At 46.6% G+C, this 21,203-nt stretch overlaps 3 protein-coding genes across 3 annotated transcripts; 1 reads left to right on the top strand and 2 right to left on the bottom strand.

Moving 5' to 3' along the window:
* Positions 1-285: 285 nt before the first annotated feature.
* Positions 286-2,429, bottom strand: cybrd1 (cytochrome b reductase 1). Its single transcript, XM_030111355.1, has 4 exons — positions 2,140-2,429; positions 1,391-1,599; positions 1,003-1,157; positions 286-910 (listed from the first exon to the last, which is right to left on the bottom strand). Exons 1-4 carry the CDS (start codon positions 2,330-2,332, stop codon positions 631-633), a joined length of 837 nt encoding a protein of 278 aa, XP_029967215.1. The 5' UTR covers positions 2,333-2,429; the 3' UTR covers positions 286-630.
* Positions 2,430-3,589: 1,160 nt separating this feature from the next.
* On the bottom strand, positions 3,590-8,668 carry dcaf17 (ddb1 and cul4 associated factor 17). The gene is made up of 14 exons (XM_030112678.1): positions 8,164-8,668; positions 7,974-8,077; positions 7,625-7,715; positions 7,352-7,488; positions 7,166-7,244; positions 6,927-7,016; positions 6,740-6,847; positions 6,510-6,612; positions 6,271-6,413; positions 5,747-5,856; positions 5,552-5,636; positions 4,914-4,997; positions 3,909-4,064; positions 3,590-3,825 (listed from the first exon to the last, which is right to left on the bottom strand). The coding sequence occupies exons 1-14, from the start codon at positions 8,335-8,337 to the stop codon at positions 3,718-3,720; spliced, it is 1,572 nt and encodes a 523-aa protein (XP_029968538.1). The 5' UTR covers positions 8,338-8,668; the 3' UTR covers positions 3,590-3,717.
* mettl8 (methyltransferase 8, methylcytidine) lies at positions 8,276-19,953 on the top strand. Its single transcript, XM_030112679.1, has 10 exons — positions 8,276-8,370; positions 16,161-16,317; positions 16,461-16,552; positions 16,643-16,968; positions 17,085-17,134; positions 17,895-17,955; positions 18,707-18,846; positions 19,148-19,254; positions 19,334-19,399; positions 19,685-19,953. Exons 2-10 carry the CDS (start codon positions 16,166-16,168, stop codon positions 19,831-19,833), a joined length of 1,143 nt encoding a protein of 380 aa, XP_029968539.1. The 5' UTR covers positions 8,276-8,370; positions 16,161-16,165; the 3' UTR covers positions 19,834-19,953.
* Positions 19,954-21,203: the final 1,250 nt, after the last annotated feature.

The following is a 21,203-nucleotide window of genomic DNA, read 5'->3' as shown; positions in this document are numbered from 1 at the left end:
CAACAACCTCGCTTTGACGTGGCGGCCTTGTGGTCATATGAGGCCAAGCATGCCGTTTGGATTAAACTTCACAGGCTGCACTGACTATGCAGAGGCCAGTGTTTTGGGAACTAGTCTCATCTTAAAGTCAGTGAGTCATATTGTGTGGATGTCAGTGTCAGTCTGTTATCTGGAGCTGAGCAACATGAGACAATCAGAGAAACAAAACTCACACCGCCACTGCGGTTGTAGTGCATGACCTTCCTCCACCACAGACAACATAATGACTGACCTCACTTCCAGTGATGGAAAGATGTAGGAAAAGTTTATTATGACACTTGACACTGATCTTTCCCCATACAAAATGTATTTCAAGACAAAGAAATTACTATACAAATTTGTAAAGCATTCCTCCATCATTTCCACAATAACCATCTGAAACTTGTTATAAAGTACCTTACCATTATGTACATATGCTTATAGCAATACATGAAGAAAATAAGCTTCAAATGAAATGCTGAATAGTGCAAGAGAGGAAGTCATTAATGTAAGATAAATGATCTTGTAATCACTTTAGCTTTCTAAATCCAGCGAGGACTAATTGTTGCAAATATGTCAGTGTTGAAGATGATGACAAAGGCGTCCTGAATATTAGTTAGCCTCATAATCCATCTTACTGCTCCTTTTCCTGACATCTGAGCTGGATTCGGCGTCATTTCCTTCAGAGAGCTGAGATAAGGCTGGTCCAACTTTGGTGCTGTCCTCCCCTCCCACGTTGGTATGCAGGTTATGCAAGATCTGGTCACTGGGTCGTTTCCAAGATGTTCGAGTGGCAATCCAAAGGATTAGACCTCCAAAAACCACCAGGAGGACTCCCAAAACATTGACAAAAACCGCCTCCGGTGGAGAGTCCTTGTACTTCGGGTCCTTCCTTCATCATGCAGAAAAGTGTTTAGATTCAATGCATGGCATTTATTTTGTATGTTCTTTTTTTTTTACAACAAAACACTCTTTAGTACTTACAGGCCAAAAATGAGCTTCTCTGTAATGCCCATTAGTGCCACGCCTATGACACTGGTAAAGAGTAAAAGGCCAGTGTAGACATGGAGAGGCATGAACGCGGCTCTCAAGGACACAGGTGTAACTGGGATCAAGTACATGAAGACTCCCAGCACAAGCTGCTCATTCAAGAAAAAAAGAGGGTAGAAAATTAACACTGACCTTTGTGTAGTAATTAAAAACATTGTGTGTGATGACCTTGCATTTTTTTAGAACTAAGAAAGGGGATGTTAAAGAAGATGTTACTGTAAAAAAGAAACATTTAAAGGGCTTGAGCTGCACGCAAACATGTCCTTGCATTAAACACACTTTTGCATTGTCATCAACAGACAGAAACACGCGGTGGATTTACCTGCAGAGCATACAGGACAACCACAGCCAGGCCCACCCAGCTGTGCAGACTGTACATGTTAGGAATCTTGGCATAGTTGTGGAAATCAAACACTGCCACCACTGATATGACGGCAAGAGAGAAGGCCAGTAAATTCAAGCCTGCATGGATGAACTTCATCAACTGTTTGCTGCTATGCCACGTCCATGGGAGCCTGTAGACAATTATGGCTGCAAGACAGGGTTATGCAAAGTTAGTCAACCAAGTCCTAATGCATGCACATGATTAGACCTCACAGTGTTTGGCAAAAAAAATTTTTTTTAGGCTGCTGATCATTATCTGTAAAATATCTTTTCTTTATAACTGGAAAAAAATCTGAAAATAACACATTTTGCAGGCTATCATGCACTTTAGAGATGAGAAAGCATGAAGACATCCTGTGAGATATGCATCTCAATTAGAGACTGTTTCGAAATCGAAAGTTCTGAAATACTTCCAAACTACCAAAAATATCCCAGCAAGTCCCCAGTAAAGAGTTAAAAGTTTCTATAGTGCAATAATCTGCTTTCTTTCCAGCAAAAACTTAATTCCCCTTACGAGTGAGAGATTTTTACACAACCAGGAAAAGTTTTCCTGCCAGCTGAAGCCTCTCTTGTGTAACCTCAAGTGCGTGTTTCCCTCCCTGTGTTTACACTCATCTACAAAAACGTCCCAAACTGCGCACATTGCTGCTACTCTCCCCCAAAACACAACACGACTCCAGCTCTCACCGGTCCCCTGCAGGACGACAAACCCGATCACCATTAGCACCGGATGCCAGTTGAACTCCCCGGGTCCCCCATCCCAGGCCAGGCCTTCCCGAAAGTGGAGCACCCATTTCAGCACGAAGACCACGGCCACGAGTCCCGCGGCGGCGGCGGCGGCCAGCACGACGAGGAAGAGCGCGCGCCGAGCCTCCATCATTAAGCGCGTGCGGACTGGAGCAGCAGCAGCTGTCGTTCCAAACAAACTCCTTGTGAAGGCTGGAGAGGACGCTCCTCGGTCACATGACCTCCGGCTGCTGCCAGACACACACTGGGAGGAAAAGGCGTTTTGCAACTTTTGGTTATGGAAGAGTCGAGTTAAAGGAGGGGGGGGGGGGGGGAAAGGAAAAGTTTTTTGTTATTTTTGGGTCGTGCCATCTCCTGGTTCCTGTTTAAGACGTAACATACTTTTGTTCTTCAGTTCCTGCAAACTGAAAGTCATGAATAAATCCCATATTAAAGAATTAGAGGTTAAACTTTGCGGAAATTAGAAAAAAAATGTCTTCACAAGAATATATTGAGAGAAAAGAAACAAACACAAAAGATGTGCGGATGGTTTGGTTTTCTATGGTTCCATCATCTCCACCACTGTGGTGCAATTTTAATTTGTTTGTTCTTGATTTGGAGTGTGATGAAAAATTAAGTCTGGATTAGGATACTACTCTCAAACATAGAAAAGCAGACTTCAAAACAGACGTCACCAGCTCTCCAGGCTTTCTTTACATGTCTGACAGTTTTGATGATCTCAGTGCAGCCAAAGCCCATGATCCCCCCCTGCGGTTCACTGCTATATGATGTCAAAGAAGCCACGACAAACTGGATCATCTGGCCATCTGTCTCACAGACTCATGAAAAACACTTTATGGTGCAACACAATTGAAAATCATTTAGGAGTTGTTGATCAGATCTGATTTTAATAAAAAACAATCACAACTCTCCAAAAAACAAAACAAAAAAAAAGTCTGAACTGCCTTTTGGCAGCTGATCTCTGAGCACAGCTTTGAGAAAACAGAACAGACTCATATTTTAGGATAAAAATAAAAAAAAATCCTTGGCACAATATTATGTCTACACATGCCTGTCACGTAAGAAGTCATCTGGGAAACTGAATTTCAGGGCCAAGGATACCAAGAAGCAAAAGTCTTTCTCTTCAGGTGATAAACAGGTAGCATGACTGAATCTGGGACTGTGGGGAAACAGTTTGGAATGCAGGAAATTAACAGAACAGTTTCACATCCATAAATGCAACACTTAAAAAGTTTTACTCCAAAGCTATGTGGAACGTGTTCAAATTTTCTACATTTCACTGAATTGTAATGTGCCTTTCGATAATCGTACTGCGATTGGCTCGACAGAAACAAAACTCAACTTCATGTACATGAATGAAGAACAGATACAATAAGACAAAAAAGGGAGAAACTTGAAAAAAGTAACATTTTATTCTAAGAAATTCAAGTACAAAAAAATGCCACAGAAGTGTAATTACAATGTAAAAGATATGAATAAAATTGCAACAATCAAAAGTAATAGACTCAACATCTGCAGCTATTTTTTAATGGTGACGAGTTTGTACACATGGCAGCAGAAGTTCGCGTTCTTCTGTTCCACGTGAACGATGGTGTCTCTGTCGAAGAATAACTCGTGTTGAAAAGTCTGCAACAGACAAGGAGAACAGCGCCGGTGAGTCCAGAAGCCGCTGGGTGTGACGCTGGTTGTCGGCCGGCTGGATCGCTCACCTCGTCCCACAGCTCCTCCAGATCGACGGCCCGCCATATCTGCCCGCTGTGGTTGTCACGGAGCTGAACCTGAGCTCTGCCCTCTCCGTCCACGCCGTTGGTGATCACAACCGCCAGGAGGTCAATCTCGTTCTCGTACACCACCATTCGGAACGTCTGCAAAGTCAAACGTTCGGACATTTTTTTCTTCATCAATCGTAAACACTGTAAAGAAATCCCCATATACGAATCTGGGGAAGTTGGAAAACAAAACAAAAAACAATTTATCCGATTTTATTCCAGTACTTGAAGGCTTTCTCATGAAGTTCAACTTTATTTCCATAAAGTTGCAGTATTTATACTTTTCCCGATACCATCTACTTAGAATGTCTCTACTTATGCATGAATGAAAAAGTTACAGGCGCAGAAGAGATTTCTCAAATCCGTCACCAGGAAGAAAAAAGTTCAACCCCCTGAAGTGTAACTTAAGATGAGGTATCATTTTGTATCACCTTCATTCATTTTGAGTCTGTATCAGAGTGTTTTTCATTGCTAAGAAGGGAGTAACTGAGGAATTTGTGTTGGGGAAAAAAAACAAGAGGAAAACTATGTAAACATGTATTATCTCCATGCATATTCAGAGGAAAACTGGAAAGCTGCAGAAGTTCTTATTCTATTCAGAGTTTATGTAGAGGAAGTGTATGTCATCATTGTCATATTTATTTCTGGGCGAAACATGTAAAGTTTTTTAAAAACTTCCAATAAAAAATATTCTCCAGCATTCTTTGAATGGACTAAATGTGAAGATGACATCATGCTACGGTGCAGTTATTTAATAAAATGTGAAGATAATAAATGTTTCAGCATATATTCAGACTTATCTTTGAAATAATGAACCCCTGACTGGCCTTCCATTCTGGCTCATAAAAGCACTTATTCAACAGCAGACACAGTTTCGACTATATATAATTTTTTTTTAAATTTTGTTGCGTGCTTGTCCATGTTTAGACGTAATCGTTTGTGTACCTCTTGACATGGGTCATCATCCAGCTGATTAAATCTTTTCTTCACTGTCCGGCCTGATGAGGTGACTGTGACGTCTGGAGTGGGCTGGAGTGGACAGAGAGCAGTAACTTTAAATTTCCTCATATAGTGAAACTACAGGAGCATCTCTGAGTTTCTGCTCTTATAAAGAGTCCTCCAATTCAGAAAGAAGTACCTTGAAGTGACTACAGAGATATTTCACTCACTTTGAGCGTCATTAAAAGGTGCTAAATGAGACTACAGAGGCTAGTTAACGTCACTACAGATTTGTTTTTTTTTTGTTGTTGTTGTTGCAGTAAAAAGGGAAATGTTCAAGTGCTACAGCTATAGGTTTGATTCGAGGGGATGAGACTGAACTCTTGCTACTGTAGTTCAGTTCACTGTTATTCCAATGTTAGTTACTTAGCTGAAAAAAATGTTCAGCTGAAGAAATTATTATACAAAGCAAATAATGTGAATTTCATGAGATTTTGTTTGTTTTCTTTTTTAAAATAATTCAAAGCCCAATTAAGGAAATCTCAGTTACATGTTGTGAAAACCAGAATAAATAAATTCAAAGATGTCATTGAGCAGCTGCAAAATCAGTAATACACATTTACGCAATTAGAAGACGAACTTACACTTTTGCGCTTGATTTGCATTGAGAAGTCCTCCACTACCTCTGATGGCGAAGAACTGTCCAGCTCACCGCGGATTCTGAGGACACTTGAATGAAAGACAAACCTCACAATATAGTCACATCTGTAGGAAATACAATTTGGTCGTTGTTCAAGTATTAATCTAAATGCTGTGTAGCTGCAGACAGGAAGACTCACTTTATTGTGGTCGGTCCAAAATGGATGATTCTTCCTGAGTCATCGGGATGGAAGAGGATGCTGTCGCTCTCCAAAGAGCAGCAGTCCATGTTCTGGATTCCATTTATGGCCTGAAGTGACAGAAATAAAAATTAATCCCATATTATGAATTTGGATCTCATAATTGTTTCATTATTGTCCACAGTTAAAAGTAAGTCTCTCAAACAAAATAAAAAGCAAATTATACAAAGATGTTAGTTTGGAGGATTTTACATCGTGACAAGCAGTTTGGTGCTGCTCTGCTTCACCCAGCAGGTGAATAAAGGCTGTCAAAAACATTTGTGGTCCTTCTTGCCGCGACGCTTTCAACAGGCTCTGACCGATTTGGTGCTTGTTAAATCTTACTGCACAGCAGCATGCGCACTTCTCTTTTGTTGTCAAGCATGTGTTATTGAAACGTGACGCTACATTTAAAGATCGGCATTGCTGGGGATGACAGACTCTCGCTTGAACCTGTAAAACCGACGAGGATTCTCTGAATGTACCATGGTGCCGTCCCTGAGTGAACGGATGTGGTGAGTCCCTCGGTGGGTTTTCTGTGGAGGTGTGTAGATGTAGTGCCACGGGTGGCCTCCGACGTGAACACCGCTGTCAAAACACGACACCTCAAACAGGACCGGAAGGGAACCTGTGCAGTCAAAAAAACAGAAATGCACAAATTTGTGATGAACAACTATGTTATTCAAATTAATTTTCTGTCCCTACTTAAAAAAAACTGGCCCACCTGTAATCTGAATATTTACTGGAATACCAAACGGCATGTCTCCCACTGTGTGGTTTCCAAGCAGCGCACTGGGCTTTCCAAGTGACAACTTCTCTGTCAAATACTAAAAACAAGCACAACATTCATTCACACAAAAAGATGGAAAAACAAAAACAAGGTGATCCAGGAGGATAATGACCCACTGAATATGTAAAAAGAGAGCCACAAGCATTAAAATAAATAATATATACCATTTGCTGAATGTGCTCCCAGCTATACATCTTCACTGACTTGTTCCTGTAGGTAACTGCGAGGAGACTTTGAGACAGAACAACATCTACAACGCCATTTCCAAATGCCTGAAAGAGAAAGATTGAAGTTTGAGTGACACACGGTATGGAGAGGTGCAAATACATGGAGAAAAGGTGACGTGCCAACCTTTTTACTGATCTCCAAAATGCCCACAGGTTGCAAGGGGGAGACATGAAAAATGGCCAGGTGCATCATGAAGTTGTGAGAGATACCTGCCTGTGGAACAAAAGACAGATTGCTTCACAAATCGAGATCCTACAGTGAACAAATGATCTGAGCTCAGATCATCCATAAAACAAGTAAAATTGATTTTAACGTCACTTTTATAAATTCGTATACCAGTAAATAAAATGTATTTGCTTTACCTGTCTTTCTAGAGGTGTTTCTTTGGTCTGAATAGACTTTATGAAAAATGTCTCCTGAGAATCATTCCAGAAAAGATACCTATAAGATAGCAACATACTCGAACATTTAAATATAAGCAAACAGAAACTGGGCATCAAATGAAAATGCCCATCTAAAGAACAACAAACTGAAACACTGCAACATACTTGAATTTACACTTGGGAGAGAGGTAAACTTTCTGTAGCTCTTCTCCTGTGTCGGCTGAAAGGCGATAAAGCCAGTTACTGGCCGTCAAAGCCAGGATGCTGGGCTTATGGTCAGATGGGGATGATAAGGTTTTCTCCTATGACAAAAGACAGGATGACTGTTAACAGCAATTTTGATGTCAAAATATGTTTCATGTGGTGCAACTGTAGAAAATGTGCATGTCTAATTGAAAATGCTAATTGAACAGAAATAGAATGGATAATTTAACTCACAAGTGGGCTTTGACACAGCAAGACATCTTCAATTTTCTCCTGTTTGGACCTCTTTGGTAGTTTGTACAAATTACGTGGCTCTGTGTGAAGACTGAAAAAAAGAAAATCCAATTATTTCTGTGTCTGAGTACAAACACTGTGTTATATATTGCCAATTTCAAAAACAGTGTATTCCATAGCAAGGGTACAAAATCCATCACAGATCCACTTCAGCTGCAGGCACCTAACATACCCATGTACTTCTCTCTAACTCCATTTTTTTCTCTATCTTCTAATGCTAATACCAATAAAGACTAAATATAGTACAATTTCCATGACGAGGAACATAAATTATTGAAAGTATGCTCACCAGCTGTAGCAGTTCAGGTAGTTTTCAAAGTATATATTACCATTCTCGTACATTATTGGGGATTTGGAGGTCTTGGTCCATACTTTGACAAACTTCCTGTTGTCCTACAGTGAGACAAAGACTGACGCGTTTAAGCCCGAATGGGGAAATGGGTCGAGGAAAGATTAGAAGGTGTTTTGTTTTCCTTTACCTGGAGGAGGATTCCTCTGAGGATGTTCATGTTGTGTCTGAGCAGAGTCCCAGCCTCCCTGCTGTCCATGCTCCTCCGGACCAGCAGCTCGGCGGCGTTCCTCCTCCTCTTCCCCCGGTACAACGCCATCAGCAGGGGACACTGTGCTACAGGAAGAGGATCGTCCGAGAGCATGGGCAGCGACCCCGACACCACATCCCGAGTCAGGTGAGAACTGATTTTTCAGTATTTCTCAGCGGATTTCATATCGGTCTTCCTCCAGCTCAATCACAAAGCTTTCAGCTAGTTTGAGCGCAGAGATGTCGAGCTAAACAACCTCCACACTCCGTCAACTTCTACCGGAATTCACGTCTGTCCAGGCGTGTGGTCTTATGAGGTTGTGTAGATGCAATAAAAAGTTAAATATAGTCAGTACTTGCAGCGTTTAGTTGGCATAAATCAATATTAATGTCAATGTTTTGGTCACTTAGCCGCTAAATGCTAACGTGTGTCCCTCTCTGTTTGTACCGCTTCTTCTTCTACTGAGTTATTAGCTGCAGTCAGGTTGGGACTGCAGCGCCCCCCTACGATTCATTTAATTCATTTCAATTCAGCATCATTTATGGAGCGCCACGGTAACACCTGACCCTCACTTTGAAAATATATGATAGACTGAAACAAAATAGTCTTTATTAATTTTTATTGAGCGCAAGTGTGGATTTATCATTTGTCCTTTTAAACTCATTGAATCAGATGAAAACCCAACTAGATCTTATATTTTACTCTGTGTCAGTGAGGGGGGAGCTCATAATATATTCACTGTACAATGCGTGTGGATCATCTTGCATGATGTATGGAATTATTACCAATGGACTAGCTTTCGAAAAGCATAGTAATCTCCGCTTGATCATTATAATAATGACAATTCTATTGCTTTAAATCTTACCCGAATCTAACCTAATGGTAACATCTATATTTTCTTTCTTAAAATGTAGTTATCTGCATTTACCTTTGTGCTTTCTGTGGCTGTGTGTCCTTTGATCACAATTATCTTACATTTATGCTATACCGATAAGATTACATTCAAATAACTGTAGGTAAAAATATCAGGATAAATACAGGGATGGATTGTAATAGTTCATTCTACTTCGTAAGTGCTTAGCCCGCCTACGGGCTTCGCTAGTGGCACACCTCCAATCTCTGTCCAATCCACTGAGACTATACAAAGCTTGACGCACCAATCCCCCGCACGCGATGGCGCAGCGCCACGCCCCACACCGAGGGTACATAACCTCGGATGGTGCTAAGCAAACCCTTCTTCTTTCTCAGCATCTCCATGAGACTTAGAAGCCTCTATTCTCCGGATCAAGATTCGACTAGGATGGATTCGCCGCCCGGGACCAGTCGCCATCGGGCGTCGGGCCGTTCTTCTGCCGCTTTTGCGGCATTCCGCTCATCACGCAGGACTGTCACGAGCTCTGCTTCCTCTGCCTTGGCTGGCAGCATCACCGCCAGCGGACCTCTTGCCCGGCCTGCCTCGCGCTGCTGCTCGAAGAGAGCCAGCGGCGAGCAGCCTTTATGGGCGCAACCTCCCCGGCTCCTGCCGGTGAGGACGACGCCGAGGAGACCGCCGCCGCCGCCGCCTACGACTGGGCCGAGATCCGCGGCAGCGTCAGCGGCAGCAGCAGCAGTGTGTCTGTGTCACGGAGTTCGACTCGGTTCGACTCCGCCTCCACCGCATCCCGTCTCCCCCGTGAGCCTGTGGAGCACCTCGCGGGGCTCTTCACTTCAGCCGCCGAGCGCACCGGCCTCGCGCTGCCGCTGCAGCCTCCGGAGCCGGTGCAGCGTGTTTTTGTACTCGGGCTGGCAACCCGGTCACGGGCTCGGTCCCGGACTGCGGTCCTATGTCCCGCCGTGCCGTCGTTTCAAGCTCACGTGCAGCGGGACTGGGGTACGCCACTTGCCGCCAAGGGTACGGTGAAGGGCTACCGAGAGTATTCTTGTGTGGAGGGCTGGCCGCCGGTCTCCGGAGTGCCTGCCATTGAGGACTCCGTTCGGCTGTGCCTCCTCCCCCGATCCTCCGCCTGGCCCGGCGGAAAGCCCGTGCTGCCGTCGGAGAGGGACAGGCGCATGGCGAGCTTCCTGGATCGTGGCTACGCTAGCGGCAACCTGACGTTCGCCCTAGCCAATAACATGACCTTCCTCCTGGGCTCTGTGGACAAGATCTGCCACGAGAAGTCCCAGCTTTCCCCCGAAGACATCGTGGAAGTCCAAAATACGGCCGAAGTCCTGATGCGCATGTGCAGAGCCATCGCCGTCAGTGGAGGCCGCGTCATGGCCAACGCACAGCTCGCCATGAGGCACCTGTGGCTTGGTCTGTCTTCTTTATCTGAGCGGGACCAGCGGGGCGTCCTGGGACTCCCCCTGTCCACCTCTTCTCTTTTTGGGCCCGATATACAGGTGATCATCGAGCGCCTGGAGGCAGCAGCACGAGGCTTGCAGCAGCTCGCCCCGCACCTCCAGCCCCGCCGTGAGCCGCCGCCGCAGCGCCGCCGCTCCGCGGACCAGCGGCGTCCCGCTCCTTGGAGCACCTCGGCACCTGGACAGACCGGACCGTCTTTCCGCCGATCCTCCCGGGGCGCCGATCAGCCCAGACGGTCCCGCGCTCCCGAGACACGGAGCGCCCCGTCCGCTCGACCCGCACCTGCCAGCAAACATGCAAATAAAGGCCGTCAGGCCCGTTACATCTTCCAAAGAGCAGCAGTCCCTCCTCTCCCCCGTGTTAGCATGATCGAAAAGTGCAAAACCCGGCTGGGCCCTTCTCCCTCCCTCCTCCCGCTCCGCGATAAGGCGGCTGAGGATGGTGAGCGGAATGCGCACGGAACCGCCTCTTCACCGGCGCTTTCTTCGCGCTCTGGCCGCAATGCGGCTGCGGACATGGGGCATAGCAGCGCGCTGGAGCCGCTAGCTTTCCCGCTGTGTGCGTCACGCAAGCGGTGCGCTGCTGATGTCTTTTCAGCGCCCCGCAAACGCTCCAGGCTGCACTCTCCACCGGCTTCGGCTCGAGTGAGCATTTCGAAGCGTCAGAGCGACGGCTCCGGCCCGGCCCGGATCCCCGCCGTGGGGTGTCCCGGCCCCGGCCGCACCCATAGCGTTCTCAGCAGCGTATGTCCGCGGACCTCCGCTCGTGTTAGCATGACGAGGCGTCAGAGCGGCGGTGCCGTGACGCCCCGGGCTGCCGACATGCAGCGCCCCAGCCCCGGCGCCACTCATGCCGCTCCCAGCGGAGTTTCTCCGCCGAGCGGCGGACTCACGCCGGCCCGGGTGTCCGCCGTAAAGCGCCCCGATCCCGGCCTTATTGGTGTTGCTCCCGGCAGCGCTCCCTCGGCTTCCCCGTGTGTTGTCACAGCGGAGCCTCGGAGCAGCGGAGCTCTGCCGTCCCGGGCTCCCACTATTGAGCGTCCCGGCTCCGGCTTCAGCATCACGGCCAGCGATCAGGAAGGCTCCGACATCAGCACCGAGGACAGCGACCCGGAAAACTCCGGGATCGCGCTGCCTCTGCTCGGGTTGTCCCCAGCAAAGCGCCGGTCCGCGGCCGCCTGGCGGCCGCCCGCTCTCATTCAAGGGACGCCTGCTCCACAGCCCTTTCGCCGGGGGCCCCCGTCTCCCGAGGCCGGGAGGAGGGGTGGGCCGTCCCCGCTGGCCGTGGTACAGCCACTCACGCTCCGGTTTCACACGTGGCATGTTATGTTGGCACCGCTTTCTCCCTGGCTGTCCAGGACACTGAGAAACGGTTATGCCCTGCAGTTCGCCTGTCGTCCGCCTCTCTTCAACGGCATCCTTCGTACGCGGCTCGCATGCCCTGCGGGGACGGCCGCTCTCGAAGCAGAAGTAGCCTCACTCCTCCGCCGGGGTGCGGTCATGGAGCTGAGCGCGACAGAGGCGCACTCGGGTTTTTATTCCCCCTACTTCTTGGTCCCCAAGAAAAGCGGGGGTGTAAGACCCATTCTGGACCTGAGGGTCCTCAACACTCACATAGCCACCAGGAGGTTCCGCATGCTGACGGTCAAACACCTCCTGGAGAGCATTCGACCTGGGGACTGGATGACTTCGATCGACCTGACGGACGCCTACTTCCACATCCCCATTCTCAGAAGGCACAGAGCCTTCCTCCGCTTTGCCGTGGGGACCAGGTATTTTCAATACAACCGGCTCCCCTTCGGCTACTCTCTCGCCCCTCGCACCTTTACCAAGTGTGTCGAAGCAGCGTTGGAGCCCCTCCGTCGTCGTGGTCTGAGGATCCTCACTTACATCGACGACTGGCTCATACTGGCGTCCTCTCATCAGGAGGCTGTGCTGCACACGACCCAGGTCCTGCACCACATCGAGCTCCTGGGGTTCATGGTGAACCGACACAAGAGCGCGCTCACCCCAGCTCAGAGCATGGCTTATCTGGGGTTGGAGCTGGACTCGCTCTCTATGACTGCCCGCCTCTCCGAGGAGAGACGGACCTCCCTTCTCTCGACCCTGAGGTCTGCAGTGACCACACCCCTGGTCGGGGTTCGTCTGATCAGGACCGTCCTGGGTTTAATGGCCGCGGCCCACCCAGTGGTCCGGCTGGGCCTTCTACACATGCGCAGGCTGCAACGGTGGTTTGCACGCCTCCGCTGCGTGGGGAAGTGGGACGGATGCAAACGGTTCCCGATCCCGCCCCAAGCACGCCAGGATCTCCTTTATTGGATGGATCCTGCTCTCCTAATGCAAGGAGTTCCCCTGGGCTGCGTGTCGCATCACGTCGAAGTGTTCACCGATGCGTCTCTCGCGGGATGGGGAGGCACCCTAGACCACCACGCGGTGGGCGGTGCTTGGGATTTGACTCCCACTCACATCAATGTGCTGGAAATGACGGCGGTGCAGAGGGTCCTGCTCCATTTCCAAGCCAGGCTGAAGGACAGCCATGTGCTCATCAGGACGGACAACACTACGGTGGTCGCGTACCTGAACAGGCAGGGGGGGACCCGGTCTCCCCCTCTTCATCGCATAGCGGCGGAGATCCTCCGGTGGGCGGACCGGCACCTCGCGTCTCTCAGAGCGCGTCACGTGCCCGGAGTCCTCAACGTCGGTGCAGACAGAATGTCCCGGGGAGGCCCACTCCACGACGAGTGGGGCCTGTCCCCGTGGGTCGCAGCCCGACTCTGGCGCAGGTTCGGATGCCCAGTGGCAGACCTTTTCGCCAGTGCAGAGAACGCACAGTGCCCACTCTGGTTCTCGCTCAGGTCGTCAGACGCCCCCCCTCTAGGGGTAGACGCCTTCGCACACAGGAGCTGGCCGTCGGGCATCCTGTACGCGTTCCCTCCAGTCCACCTCTTGACCCCGCTGCTGCGCAGGGTGAGGTTGCACAATCTTCACGTGATCGTGGTGGCTCCGGACACCCCGAGTGCGCGGTGGTTCCCGGACCTGGTTCAGTTGGCAGTCGGGGACCCGTGGCCGATTCCCGATGGGCCCGACGCACTGCAGCAGGCAGGAGGCGCCCTTCGGTCCCGCCCCTTCCTGGGCGGGAGGCTCCTGGCTTGGAGGCTGAGCGGGTGAGGCTGGTGGAACTAGACCTCCCCCCAGCGGTGGTGTCCACCATCCAGAGTGCCAGGGCCCCCTCTACTGTCAAGGCCTACAGGTCTTGGTGGAAGCTCTTCACGTCGTGGTGCTCGGAGAGGGGCTTGGACCCGGTCTCCTGCACCATTGGTGGAGTTTTTGGAGTTCCTCCAGGCCCTGCTGGACAGCGGTCGCGCTGCATCCACCCTGGCGGTGTTTGCATCGGCCATCACAGCGGGCCACGGCGGTTTCAGCCGCTTTTCTGCACGCAGCACCCGCTTGTGAAGCGGTTTCTGCGCGGGGCGTGTCGGTTGCGACCGCCCCCCAGGCATGTGGTCTCTCCATGGGACCTCCATGTGGTGTTGGAGGGCCTTAAGGGACCTCCTTTCGAGCCTTTGGAGCAGGCGGAGGACCGCTTTCTCTCCTTTAAGGCCGCCATCTTGTTGGCGCTAGCATCCGCCAAGAGAGTTGGGGATCTCTGCGCATTGTCAGTTCACCCATCCTGCATGGTGTTCAGCCAGGATGGGGGACTCGTGCACCTCTGGCCTAACCCGGCCTTTCATCCCAAGGTGATCACTTCGGACTTCCGGTCGCGAGTGATCCGGATCAGGACGCTTGACTCCATGCCTGGTTCGTCTGGGGACGACCCACGCCTGCGGTCACTGTGCCCGGTCAGGGCTCTGCGTCTTTATGTCCAGCGCACAGCTGGCTTTCGCACCACGGACCAGCTGTTTGTGAGGTTTGGAGCCCGGGGGCGTGGTTCCCCGCTGACCTCTCAGCGTCTCGCCCACTGGGTGGGGGGCGCTATTGCAGCTGCCTACGAGGCACAGAATCTCTCGCCACCAGCAGTGATTCGTGCTCATTCCACACGACGTGTGGCTGCCTCTGCGGCCCTGTGCAGAGGGGTCACGGTGAGTGACATCTGCCAGGCTGCCTCCTGGACCTCTGCGTCCACCTTCGTGCGTTCGTATCTGTTGGATATGTGCACTGACTCTGTGGCCATGTCGGTTTTCGGCGAGAACAGGAGTTCGGTCGTCTAACCGTTTCGGTCCTTCTGGCCTGGCTGCCGCGTCCCGGGTGGGCTCGCGGACCAGGGGTTCCCCGCCTGCCGCTCGGCTCTGCCGCGGTCTGCGGATGTTGTTTACGGTGTTGCAGGGGCAGGAGTTCTGCCGCTTGCCGTTTTTGGGTTCACTGCCGCTCCCCGTGCGTGGAACGCGGGCCAGGGGTCCCCCCCTTCACCGCCTGCCGCTGTGGTTTCCCGGCCGGCGTGTGAGTGTGTCGCTGTGGCGATGCTTTGTACGTCGTGGGCCGCACTACGTCGCTAGGTGCCCGCCTCGTCCTTCGGGAGTTCTACGGCCGTTCTGGACGTACGGTTTGTTTACTTCCGTCTTACGCACCAATCCCGTCAGCAGGCCAGCTGGGAGTACATTCATCGACCTACGGCCTTCGCCTTGGTGAGTACCACTAGCGAAGCCCGTAGGCGGGCTAAGCACTTACGAAGTAGAATTAGTAGTTACTGGATGTAACTCCAGTTCTACGAGTAAGTGCGTGCCCGCCTACCTGCTGGCCCAGCTGTCTGCTTCCCTTGTTTTTGCTACGTCAGAAGAAGGGTTTGCTTAGCACCATCCGAGGTTATGTACCCTCGGTGTGGGGCGTGGCGCTGCGCCATCGCGTGCGGGGGATTGGTGCGTCAAGCTTTGTATAGTCTCAGTGGATTGGACAGAGATTGGAGGTGTGCCACTAGCGAAGCCCGTAGGCGGGCACGCACTTACTCGTAGAACTGGAGTTACATCCAGTAACTACTAAATAAAGTTTCACAAATTCAATTTGAAAACATTCTAGCCCTGTAACATTTGAAAAGAAAGCATGACGAGAATTTTATCCTTGTATTAATTTGCCAAAATATCATGTTTTTTTTTGATAGAATATCTTCAGGAAACAAAAAATAAAACACGTTGCTTTCATCTATTGTAATGCAAAATATCTGAATCGAAGGCTGTGGAATTTGAATTCACTCTTGGTAACAACAAAGTAATGGTGGTTGCTTATGATTCCATAATAATTATTGAGTGTTCATTAAGATTTTTATTAAAAAGGGGGCAAGTGGAAAAGAGTAGAAAAAAAACTTTGCTCTTTTCCACTATTTTTTTTTCCATCGGGTTACTATTATGCATTAAACCAGAAAACTATTTTTACAAATTTCCTATTTGCAATCGCAGTCCATCCCTCCATCCCATCCATTCACAGTTCCAACGAGAAAACCCCCACATGCACAGAGAGAACATGCAAACTGCACACAGAAGGACTCTCTCTCTTTGACTCAAACTGAAAATGTTCTCACTGTGAGGGGAAGTGCTAACCGCCATTTCACTGGATGATCCACTTAAAAGCCAAAATGCAAATGACCAACTCTTTTTGCATTTTCACAGAGACGATGAATAAACTGCGGCGCTTCACTGTATCAAAACTGGCTGTGACTGTCATCAGAGTGACCTTGAGGTCAAAGAGCGCAGCTCAAAGACCCTCAGCTCCTCTAGGTTCACGTCTTCTGACCGATCCCGACGACGTCTTCAAGCACAACATGTGGTTAGTGATCCAATGTTATGTAGTGGCACCAGTGTGAAAAAAAATAAATTCACTGATAAAATGTTTCATAAAATTTTTATGTGTGTAGTTCTTCAATGTATAAACATTTAAAATTTGCTGTTCTGGTGTTTTTTGTGTGTCAGGGACCATGTTCAGTGGACAGAAGAAGACAAAGAAAATGCCAAGCAGATGATAGAAGAAAATTCCCGTGTACAAGTTTCTTTAAAGGAACAAGGCAAGGATGCATCTCCACAAAGTGCTTGGACTTGTGAAGTTCAATTACACTATTTAGAACTGAAAGGGTAAATGAAATCTTTTTTTGCAGGTAAATTTGACACAGAAGCTTGTCATTACTGGGACAAGTTTTATGAGGCCCACCAGGATAAATTCTTCAAAGATCGCAGGTGGCTGTTTCTGGAGTTCCCAGAACTGCTTCCCACTGGTGCAGTGAGGCAGACCACCAGCACCTGTTACAATCCAGCACCAGCATCCAGCTCAGACCCAGAGGCCGGCCGCCATCAGGGCAGCAAACCAGCTGAAAATCACAGAGATACAGACATTTATTCAGACGCATCCTGTGAAATCGCAACAGCAGGACAAAATGGAGCTGCTACTTTTCCTGGACAGCAAGCGTCTTTCAGGATCTTGGAGGTTTTTTTTTTCTTTTCTTAATTGTTAATTTAATGGGAAAAAAATCCCATTCTACTTGTACACAGTGGTGGGTGACTACACTTAAAACTTTGTATTGTGTTCTCATGTGTTCCCAGGTTGGATGTGGGGTTGGTAACAGTGTATTTCCCATTCTGAAGAACATCAAGTGAGTAAATCCACTGAAATATACAGAATATTAGTTTTAAGGAACATTTGAAGTGTCATTAGTGCTGTGAATACTGTTGAAAAAGCACTGAGAGTGCTTTGAAAACTTCTCTGTGAGTAATTTCTTTTCATATATATTTTTATTGGAATATTTTCCCCAAAAGAATGCAAGGAAGGTAGAAGCATATGAACATAAGAGCAGACGCTTGAATCACCACTCATATCCTGAATCAGCAGGGCACTACATTCACAAGAGATTTGAACAAAAAAAAGAAAAATAATACATTAAAAAACAGTTAAATCCAGCAAGAGAAAGAGAAATACACATTTGTAGTATTGTGATTTTTGATTTCAGTTGAATTTTTTTCCAGTAGTTCTTTTTACAGCTCCCTATCACTACATCTCCAGCTTGTATGGTTTGCTGTAATTCAATACTTTTTCATTTTTGGGGTGTCAAAAAAAAAAAACCCACACAACTCTTCCAACCAAATTCACACCAATACACCGAGGAGGACATGCTCTGTGAGCTTTTTATGATCATCCCAAATTAGATTAAACTAGAAGTGGGGTTACACTTCACTTGTCTCACCGCCTCAGTGCGTATTTCTAATGAGCTCTAAGAACAGGAAATAAACTGTGGAATATAAGCACAGTCAATCTCCTTAGAGGCAGTTGAGTTAAGCCACAAAGCTGCTTCATCAGTGTTTGCTGTTGCTCTGTGGGGATGTTCGCCTTGTTTAATTGTTTGCTCTCCTCCACAGAGGAACCGACTCCTTTTTATACGGTTGTGATTTTTCTCAACGTGCCATTCAGCTGATTATGGTAAGCTTTTGGTTGGTATAAACACCTACAATCCACAATTTATAAATGTTCATGCACAATGAGGTAACTTCATTTTTTATCCTACTTCACCAGAAATTCCCCTTCAAACAGAAAGGTTCTCACCCTTGTTCTTTAGGCCATTTTCTTCAGCTTACTGACAGATACAGTTGAGAAAAGGATGAGAAAGGATGTGCAGGACACTGTTGTGATTACTTACAGTACAATACCCAAAGAAAGTGACCATGGTCAACCATGGTCGTTGTCAGATTTAAACTGTTTCATGTCTCCCATTGCCTGCTATTGTAATCATGTGGTACATTTATGTATCAGCTTTGAATTTGCCGTTATTAATCTTGAATATTTTTAGAGTGGTAATCTGAATCCAGTAGAAGCTACAGTTCAGTCACACATGCTGCATTCATGAAACAATAATACCAAAAACACCTTCAAAGCTCTGTCCACGCATGGAAAATCATGAAACAGACATGAATGCTTTGGAGCATATTGTAGGATGAATTGAGTGAAGACATGATGAAGATGTAGTTATTTAAGAACAAGGTTGAGTATGACTTCAGTTACTTTGAAATAATGGATCATAGGGTATTGTTGTAAACATTTTCTATATAAACTTAGTTCCAAGTGGACTTAATTGAAACCCATAAATGAACTGAAGCAAGAAGTCAATCTGGCAATTCACCTTTTGTGACAATGACACTGCTGTGCCTAAAAGACCATTTCTTTCCTGCTACAGGACCATCCGGATTATGACGACTCCGTGTGTCATGTTTTTGTCCATGACCTTTGTGAAGAGGCGGCCTCCTTTCCCTTCCCTCCTCGGAGCCTGGATGTTATTCTGGCAGTCTTTGTGCTCTCCTCTATTCACCCAGAGCGGTAGGTGAAGAATGGAGCACAATGATGGGAGAGCCCAGAGTCATTTATCACCTGCCAGCCCCCTCCCCCTCATTCATCACCTCTGTGACCCACCGGTCCCACCTTCACCGTCCCCAGGCTTTGTCTGGATGCCATTGAAAACCAGCAATGTAAATCAAAATGCACACATTTTGCTCTGTAATCATGAGTGATCCATTTGTTTAACACAAGGAAAATAATGTTTTAGGATCATCCATTCTAGATATGTCTTAATGCTTTGTTCATTTTGCGGTTGTTGTTGAATATTTGTTTTGTTAAACAGAATACAAGGTGTTGTAAACCGACTGTCTGCGTACCTGAAAGATGGCGGGGTGTTCCTCTTCCGTGATTATGGCAGATATGACCTCTCACAGCTCAGGTTTAAGAAGGGTGAGTCTCCAATCGTCTGTTTAATAGTCTGCTTCTCTCTTTACTTTCTAAAAATCTAAACATGATCTTTTACTTTCAGGACAGTGTTTGTCAGAGAATTTCTACACGCGTGGCGATGGAACCTGTGCTTATTTCTTTTCTAAAGGTACTGATAATAATATTTTTACCTTCAAAAGAATAATCAAATTGTTTTCAAAACGTTTTAATGCATATATTTGGCTTTTATTTGAGCACAGAAAACACGTTGATCTCCATATCAGGCCAATCACCCCCAAATCCAAAAAAAAAAAAAAAAAAAATTGAAACATTTGTAGTAAATGTGGTTAAGAAAACATAGAAGATTAACTTGCATCTACAACAGCCTATAATTTAAAAAATCCATTATCAAACTCGCTGCTGACTGTCTATTCTCTATCTATTTATTTCCCAGAAGAGGTTCATGATTTATTTTCCAAAGCTGGACTGGAGGAAGTTCAGAATCTGGAAGACAAACGGCTACAAGTGAACCGAAGGAAGAAGGTTGTGATGCGGCGGGTGTGGATGCAGAGCAAATACAGGAAATCATCTCCACCATCCTGACAGCTAGCACTGCTTCTCTGTTTATGAAACTGTATGTCTTTTTTATATTTTGTTACAATCCTGATGGTGGGTATAAAGTATACATCGACACAGCAATAAACATGTGCAAAGAACTGTGAAAAGAAATAAAAACAAATTGTGTTGTTTCCTTTGTTTATGTACATCACTGAATGTTCAGAGAGGAGAATATTGACTTCACTAAGAAAAATTCAGTGATTTCAATAGAATATAATGATTCCTAGAATCACTGGAGGCTTCATGAGAACATCAGTGCTGATAAAACTCATTATGGTGAGACAACCCCAACATTATAATACTGTATTTTTAAGTATTATTACGCACAGACTGAGGAGCAAAGAGTACATATAATTCTCAAGTTTTGCTGACTGATGTAACCAATGATAAAATACTAACATTTTGTTCTACTGCAAGTAAAACTGAAAAATTCATCGAAAAAATATTAAATGCACAAAATTGGTTTATCTGAACAGCAAAAAAAAAAAATCACTGTTAAAAGCATATTTGAAGCAGATAAGAAGGCTGCAAAATATAAATTATAGGGTTGAACATTAATTCAAATTGTTGGTGCAGGCAACAATGAGCAGTAGGTTACAGAAACATAAGAAAATGTTATACTTGAAGACACAAATTACATGGATACAAAAATACAACTATCATTTGTGATCTATTACTTTTTGCCCTTGTATTTTAAAACTTAAAACCATGCCCTAATTATACGATTCTGTAATCAAACAGTATTTTGGAAAAAAAATGTATTTTTATGGATTATTGCTGCCAATAATTTTGTGTTTAGTTTCTAGTTTTATCTTGAAAATATGATGAGTTTTAATCTGACTCAGGCTTTTCTGCGGAGTTTGCATGTTCTCCCTGTGCCTCTGATAGGTGTGGATTTTCACATTTTCGCTTGGTAATCCTGTCTCTTCCCATAGGCGATTAATTGGTAATCCTAAATACATGTTCTTATGAATGTGAGTGTGTGTGAGAGAGTATCACTCTGTTTGCCCTGTGATGAACTGGCAGCCCTTCCTTCTCCTATACCAAGACCCTGAACAGGATAAAGTACTTTTTAAAAAAAAATAGATGAACAATAGATCTGACATACATGGACAATCCAAATTCTTTGAATAAATTGTAGGTATATTAAAGTCTTATACTGTAATTATTTGTTTTTTAGCTGTGGTTTCAATCATTACGAACATGGATATTTTATGTGAATAATATGAATCAGTTTGGTGTCCTTGATGAACTATGAATTCCTGTCCTTTCCAGGAAAGTGACTATAGGGTAATTTCACATTTCCTTCTGTCCCTTTGAAAATTCAGTTGCACTTGGGTGAATCCTTTAACTGG

Source organism: Salarias fasciatus, chromosome 16 (assembly GCF_902148845.1).
Source record: "Salarias fasciatus chromosome 16, fSalaFa1.1, whole genome shotgun sequence".
Lineage (NCBI taxonomy): Eukaryota > Metazoa > Chordata > Actinopteri > Blenniiformes > Blenniidae > Salarias > Salarias fasciatus.
Note: the sequence above shows the minus strand (reverse complement) of the source record. Positions and strands in the feature narration are given on the sequence as shown.